General features: G+C 52.2%; 2 protein-coding genes across 2 annotated transcripts; one reads left to right on the top strand and one right to left on the bottom strand.

The window, feature by feature from the left end:
• Positions 1–328: 328 nt before the first annotated feature.
• Positions 329–2,704, top strand: BP01DRAFT_394277 (uncharacterized protein; the record flags this gene model as incomplete). The annotated part of the gene is made up of 1 exon (XM_025578313.1): positions 329–2,704. One exon carries the CDS (start codon positions 329–331, stop codon positions 2,702–2,704), a length of 2,376 nt encoding a protein of 791 aa, XP_025428387.1.
• Positions 2,705–4,119: 1,415 nt separating this feature from the next.
• BP01DRAFT_385509 (F-box domain protein) lies at positions 4,120–5,318 on the bottom strand (the record flags this gene model as incomplete). The annotated part of the gene is made up of 2 exons (XM_025577601.1): positions 4,120–4,635; positions 4,695–5,318. The coding sequence occupies 2 exons, from the start codon at positions 5,316–5,318 to the stop codon at positions 4,120–4,122; spliced, it is 1,140 nt and encodes a 379-aa protein (XP_025428386.1).
• Between the last annotated feature and the right edge of the window lie 2,346 nt (positions 5,319–7,664).

Raw genomic sequence — 7,664 nt, 5'->3', positions numbered from 1 at the left:
CGCAAGAGTGTTCAGACCAGAGCAACGGTGAATGCGCTCAGCTGAAAAAAAGAAAAAAAAAAAAAAAGAAACGAGATGACTCTGTTCACTCACACAGGTGAAACCGTAATCACTGCAAAACGTATAAAGGGCCCAACACATTCTCCCAGATGCCAGTAGACTCAGCAGCGAGCATTCCATCTCTCCACCACACTTTTCCATCATCTTCTGTAACTCACCAAGTCTTGTGCTTTTTGATTTTACGACCACAATCTTTATCCCTTCCCTTCCTTACGCGACACAAATAATTTTGAAGTCCTTTCTTTCCAAACTCATTCTCATTAACGCCATGGCACCCGCTATCTTGAACGAACCTGAGGCCCCTATTACTCCTCTTCCTGTCACCAAGGAGCTTAATGGGGCCACCAAGTCAGCCAAAGGCCTTGACAGCCTGACCACGGCCCTGACCAAATCCAATGGCAATGGCGCCGTCAAGGCACCCGCCAACGGCCATTCCCACGGCAAGGCAGATGGTTTCAACGACGAATTGGCCGTCGCCAAACCGATCTGCTTTTTCCCCACCGAGGAGGGAAGCTCAGATGTGCTGAGGGTCTTGGACTACAACCCGGCAATCCTGAATGATCCGGCTGCCATTGAGTGGATCGCAGGCCAGCTTCATAAATCCAATATTGTCAACAGTCACCAGCTCCACCAGCTGGAGGTTCATCATGTTGAGACAGAGCATGTGCAAGATGCCGAATATATGCAAAACATCCTCGAGCTCAAGCGGACGAAGCACACCTCCGATGAGAGTTATATTAAACTCCGGACCAGTATGACCAAGCACCTTCGGAAGGCCCAGGCCGATTCGGAGGGCTTCATGGTGACCATCGCCCAGCTGTCCGACGAGTTGAGTCAGGCGCAGCGGGCCGAGGCCCTCGCCAAAGCCGACAGCAAGGCGGCGCACGCACTCCATCAGCAACTTCAGTCAGAAATCAAGACCGTGCGCCACGCGTTGACCCTCGCCCGCGAGCAGCTGATCAAGCTGGTCAAGGAGCGGGATGATGCAGTGCTGGAGTCCGACAAAGCGGAGGGACTCCTCAATATCCGGGATGCAGCGGTTGCGCGGCTCGATGCTGAGGTGGAGCGGCTGGTGAGCCAGGTCGATTCCTTGCGGGTGAAACTCTCCGATGCTATCAAGGCCAGAAATGCCGCAGCGCTCGATGAGCTCAAGACGCGTCAGCAACTGACGCGCGAGCAAGACACTTGTTCGACCTTAAGAAAGAGGGTTGCGGAGCTGGAACACAAGCACGAGGCCAAGGCGGAGTTCATCAGGGGTCTGGAGGCTACCATCCACGAGCTCAGGGCCCAGCTCACCCACGCCAGAACGGAAGTGAAGGAGGCATTGGAGGATAAGGAGGGCCTCAAAACCAAATCCCGCGCGCTGGAGGATCAAATCCGAGACGCTGTGGAGGCGGCAAGTGCCGCCAATGACACTTTAGACGTGGCCAAGAAGCAGCTCGACGAGGCTCTTTCTACTCGGGAGCACGCGGAGGAGCAACGCACGGCGGCTGAAATCGCCTGGACTCGCGCCGAGCTGGAGAAGCAGGACGCGCAAAGCAAGCACCGAGCCATCCGAGAGCAATTCCTGAAGCTCGAGGCGGATTACGCGCAAGAGCAGCGCGAGAAGGCGACCCTGAAGGAGAAGCTTTCGAAGGCGGAACACCGCGCGGAGTTAGCTTGCCATTTCACGCAGGAGGCGATCGAATGGGGTCAAGCGCTCAATCTTACCAACCATGAACTCTTCGAGCAGTACAAGAAATCCTATAATGAGAAGGTCCAGGCAATTGAGCTGCGGTTTGCGGAAGGGCGTGAGAGAGCTGACTGGCAGGAACAAGCCAGATTGGCCCAGGCTAAGGTTCGGGAGCTGACCGAGGCCTTCTTCAGTGTCTCGAAGCAGAAGGACCGTGCTCAGAACGTCTTGGATGAATTCCAGAAACAATACAATCAGCTCAAGGAGGGACACCTCCACGAACAGCTGGGATCCCAAAACAAGATTGACCATCTCCAGAAGGAGCGGATGCAGTGGGAGACGGTGAGATCGAAGCTGAACACCGAGATCGATATGGCCAAGATCCGGATTGAAAAGGCGGAGGCGGCGAAGATCGAGGCCGAAGTGGCGCGTCAGAAGGCAGAGGCGGAGTCGGTGGACGAGGCGAGGCAGCATAAGAAGGAGTTGGAGGAAGCGAAGGCCCAAAACCAGAGAATGGCGAGCGGGTGGGAAGAAATCAATCGCGGCAATAAGACCCGGATCGACGAGCTCTTGAAGAAGGCCGACGAAAAAGACGCGACGATCAAGGACCTCAAGAAAGACATTGCTGAGATACAGAAAGTCTTGAGCCACGGCCACAGCTTCGAGAAGATCGCGATTCACGACCTCTTCCTGGGCGGCCAACGAGTGCAAGACGATAAGGTCTACCGGACCATCGGGGGACACTATGGATCAGTGGAGAAGCTTCCCCTGGTGCGATGCTTCCCGGATGAGATGGACAAGAAGAAGAAACTGGTGGTGGTGTACACTGTCAAGGGAGAAGAAGTTGCTCGGACGTTGGAGGTTGGAGTGAATGAAGGATTGAAGTTCCCGGCCAGCAGCACTGCTTCTCCTGCTTCTCCTGCATCTCCTGCCACTCCTGCTCCTGCTGCCACCCCGACTGCTCTTTCATGACAGTCCCTACTGCTCATCACTCCCTGGCAACCGCGTTTTTTTCTTATTTGGTTGATGCGTTTTTGTATTCCATCTCGCCCCTCCCTTAATTGGAATCACTCCTTGCTTTTTCTTTGTCATAATTATGTCTGTCCGATTTCTGTGCCTAATGTTCCCTACTCTTTAACAATTGATGGAGTTGTTGATCTTTGATCTTATGATATATTATGAAGCTAGGTAGCAATGGAGGTAAGTCAACCAGCTATTAAGGAATCCAGCGAATAGGTATAGTGTTCGATTATACCCTCCTAGCTTACAGTTCAAAAGACTCTGCTAGAAAAAAGAAAAGTATCAACCGAATGGGAGGACTAGAATTGTACCTAGACAGAAGCTGAGAACTACATATCTAATATGCATGCCACGTAGAATTCCTCAAGAATAGCACAGATGCACCAAGACAAAGCAGATGACTTATGCTGCTGAATCAGCGAGTGTGGATGCATCACCCTTACCCAAGCATCCAGAGTAAGTCCGCTCTCGCCTCGCAGTTGTCAATCTTCCGACGTTCAATTGCGATCAATTGGGTGGGTCGGATAATGGCATAGACGCATACTACTCCGTATGTAAAGTATCAGCTGATGATCTCAGCTGATGATCTCCACGAAATCCATGGAGAAGCTCGCAGTGAGGGGAACTGCGGATGTTGATCTGGAGAAGTGGACCCTGGACAGGCAGGCGGTGAACCACTCGCCGCTCGGGATGAGCCGGAATTCGCTCGTCCCTGGAAGACCCCGGAGTTGCCACTCCGCCTCCGATGACTCAGATGGCAAAAAGTAACTACACTGTGAAAAGGCTCGGCAGACTTGCCCTCGCGCTTCTTAGCAAGGGGGCTTCAATTTAACCGGATTTTGTTGCAGAATAATATGTACGGGAGAGACGAAAAGGAAAGTTCTTGCAAATTAAATCAACTTGACCGGACCAAAACACATTCCAAGTGAAAATTCAAAATGGTATATTCTATGAGTCGTAACTTTCGTGCCCAATCAAATGCAAATCAAATGCAAGTTGTCTAGCATGCATGCAAGAAAAGCAAGCCAACTGTCGGTATATACAATCGTCTATGATTAATGATATGATGTGTGAATGTCGGTGGTGCCCGACGGCACGTCTTTCCGCATGGGATTAGCTGTACCCCAAGGATCGACAGAAGTCGGGGTAGGCAGGAAACCAGTAGGGCGGTGGTAAATGAGATATGATTTCAGATCTTTTCCATGTGGCGCTCCGAGCGGTTTGCGCGACTTCGAGAAATTGGCATCATGCAAGACACCGCTGGTGGCGCTCTGCAGGAAGATGCGTCGCCCGATGAGTTGTGCTCGCAAAATTCGAATTGTGTGCATCAAGTGGTACGGAACACCGGTTCCGACAGCGGACATATTTCAGCCGCTGGCACAGGTGGTAGGAACAGCAGGAGCTTGTGCCAAGCCCTTGTGGTAGCGATCAGCGAGGTCCTCGCACACACCCCAGATCCGGCGACGATTCGCGACCCCAATGAGGTTCGCATCGTCCATTCCGTAGCGCGCGGTGGTCATCTTGTCCAGCCAGAGATAGAGTTGCTTGTAATTGACATCCTCAGACATCTTTTGTCCCTTGCTGGCCTGAAGCTCCCAGAACCAAGGCATATCCCACTGCATGAATTTCTTCCAAAAGAGATTGTCTTGGGTAACCAGATGAACGCTGAGCGAGGCTTGGGCCAGCGACTTCAGGTCGTCGCTAGGGAGAAACATGCAGATTTGGTATACGAGCTCCAGTGGGAGCTTTCCGAACGGACTGGCGGGCTGTCGTCCGCGGAGGTCAATTTCGGTGGGGGCACTTTTGAGCTTGCTGTTGGATTCCATGTTGGTTTGAATATAGGCGGAGAGTCCGGGGGTTTCAGTCGGGTGAGTTGCGCAGTACTATGGAGTAAAGAATCATTAGTGACATGATGGCTTTTTGAGACCGAAATTCCGCTTACCTCAACGCCTGGGATACACTCCCAGTAGCGCCCTTGAGCGCGCTTAATGTCATCGCCGTAGTTGAGATCCAAGGCAGAGCTCTTCAGGTTGCCTAAAGGGCTCATGACATTGTAAAGAACATCCAGGTTCACTTTCTTGGTATCCGTGGAGCCGGTGAGCGCACGAGTGAGAATCTCGAAGCAGCACCAGTGAAAAGGGAGGACCGGGCCCGGGGCTTCGTCGGAACCTTGGCCATAGCACGAATAGACTTTCTGAGTGGAAGATCGATTCGAATTGGAGCCAGCCTTTACAATCAGCTCGCCAACGTCGGCGTAATATCCTTCATCCGAGAGAAACGCCTTTGCTGAGCCCGCAGCAGCGTTCTGGTTCATGCCGAGACAGTGTGCTTTGTAGAGCCAGGAAATATTTTCCCAACCGACAATACGGGGATCGTAGCTGCGAACAGGGTTTTCGACTTCGTCGCTATCTCGTGGGAGCTGAGCGAGGTCTTCGCCAGCTTGAAGCGCCCGACAACGCTTCTCGATCCATCGGCGGCGGCGTTCCAGCGCTGCCTCCGACGGGGGTTCAATGTGCATGCCGCAAAACCCAACGCCGCAGATGGCACAGTAGCAGTCGAAGGCCATGATGATGCGAGCTGAACGGGAATCAAAGGAAGAACAAGAGCAAAAAAATGCAGAAAGATGGAAGGTCAATTCATGGTAGGGAGCGAGGGAGGCGAGCTGGTAGTTATTAAGGAAGGATTAAAAATACCGATTGATTATCGAGACGGGGCCCACCGCGGACTCGGAAGGGGCCAAACACAGTCCGCAATCAGGGGCAGAACCGCCGTTTAGCGACCCCATTCGGCAGCTCCAGAAATCTCTGCGCCGACGATCAGGCGACCTAAAATTACTAGTTGTGGTGGACTCAACCCGTCAACACCGATCCTGTCAATCGCCGATGTGGTTGGTACGGAGTAAACTGCCCACTCCATCCAAGTGACTATTGCCTCTGGCTCTGCTGAGTTGGCAGGAAGGATGGGACGCGAATTGCAGTAGTTAGCTACATACTGGTGCTCCACCGAGGTAGAACACCACAGATGCAGGAAGACTGATAGCCGATGTTTCCACCAGATTCTCAATGCCCGGGATTACCTGATCCTTCGCGGGTTGCAAAAATAGCATTGATAATGATTATATTGACAGGTATGAATCGGAGGGAGGTCACGCAGGCCTGTTAGCGGCAAGTAATGAGCTTAGTCTGCCGCCACGCATCCGGACCTTCACTAACTGGAGACGGCTAACCTTAAAATTCGTAGTAAGTCCGAAAAGGCGGTGTTGGAAGATTGCTCGGCGGGAGGAATGTGGGAAGTGCACACTGCACTGCACAGCACAGCATCAGCACCCACAGTGGACTGTGTGCTCTGTGTGTGCTGGATAAGGAAAGCAGAGCTCATTGCTGGAGCCATTCATGAACACCCCTGATGGCGATCCAGCAACAGTATGCGGGCGGACCATGGCATGATTGATGTGTTGTTGGCTGATCCGATCAGGAACTGCCTGCAAGAGGTGAATGGATGGATGGATGAATGGGTGGAATGGATGGATGGATGGATGGAGCATGGGTGAGTGGATGGTGGAGTCAATGGTTGGAGAGTCCGAGAGACTGATGTGGAGGGAAGAGAGCTGGTCGAAGGAAACTTGAACGGAAGAGCCACCTCGAAATTGCCTCTTTCGGGCCGAGTGGGTCAGGCACTTTTTTTCCTCTCTGACCCCGTGACCTTGAAGTGACTTGCCACCCCGCATTAACTTTCCTCCTGGCCCGGGCCAGGCCAGTCCAGAAGCATTTCTTTCCAGATGCCTTCCTCGGCAACTGTCTGTCTGGCATTTCGTGTCAGATAATCTCGCTCTCATTTTCCCTGCAGCCCGCAAACGTGGAGGGCTGTCATCTTTTTCTTATCGTATGATATCCCGATGCTCGCTACATCCCATTTACCCCTGCTCCCTCGTATACCCGCCATCGCTGTACTGTACACCCGACTTCATCCTATGACTGATGTTGGTATCGTCGGAATCAATAGCAAGGAATGGTTCAAGCCACAATCAGGTAGCCTCTGCTTTGAGTTCGTAGGCAGGTGGGTATTTGGGGTCGGTGCGGGGGAATCCGGCAATAACCAGGAAATAGCCTCACCATCACATCCAATGATGACGCAATGAATGGAATGGAAGCTTGCGGAATCATTTTCACTCTTGATATCAGGTCAAAACATCCAGCCATCCAGCATATTCCATACTTCCAAGATTTGTCCCCCCCGAGATATGACACGAATATGTGTTCTTGATTGATATCAAAGACATTGTCTCGACATGATTTGGTTAGATAAGAGAAACTGCCAACTACGTAGCTTATTAGAGCATGGACCCTTATCTCGGCCACAACCACTCTATGCTTGCAAGCTGTCACAAGCCACTGAGTTATTCTGGAAGTACTGGCACTTTCAAGGAGTTTCGACGACTGTTCTAGACATAGACAACTGACCAAAAGAGGATGCCAGAACTGCAACCGATGGTACGGAGAACACCTCTTTTGGGACATCAGCGAACAGGCCGTTTCCAGTATGAGTGTCCCCATGAATGTTTCTTGAGTGGAGGGGGCTACGTATACGTCCTCCCACTGACGCAGAATCTCGCCTGATCTTTTAAAGCCTTGAAAGTCTGTATAGAGTAGAGTAATGCCATGCATAGTTCGTCTTGCCATCGGCAGATAACGGATCATCCCGCGAGGTTGTATTTCGCCATGTTCGAGCAAGATCCTCCTCCTCTTCTTCTGTGGAAAAGGAGATCCGCAGCCAATGAGAGGGGGAGTTCACCAGGAAAAACTTGAGCTCAAGTTCGTCTATGAGCGGGTGGCTGCTCCGGAGGCGGGTTGCTTCTGGGGGTATACTGTCTGGGTCGCGTGCGCGGTTAAATAGGGAAGTTCCCTGTGATGCA

The sequence above is a fragment of the Aspergillus saccharolyticus genome (genome assembly GCF_003184585.1).
Source record: "Aspergillus saccharolyticus JOP 1030-1 unplaced genomic scaffold BP01scaffold_35, whole genome shotgun sequence".
Taxonomy (NCBI): Eukaryota; Fungi; Ascomycota; class Eurotiomycetes; order Eurotiales; family Aspergillaceae; genus Aspergillus; species Aspergillus saccharolyticus.
Note: the sequence above shows the minus strand (reverse complement) of the source record. Positions and strands in the feature narration are given on the sequence as shown.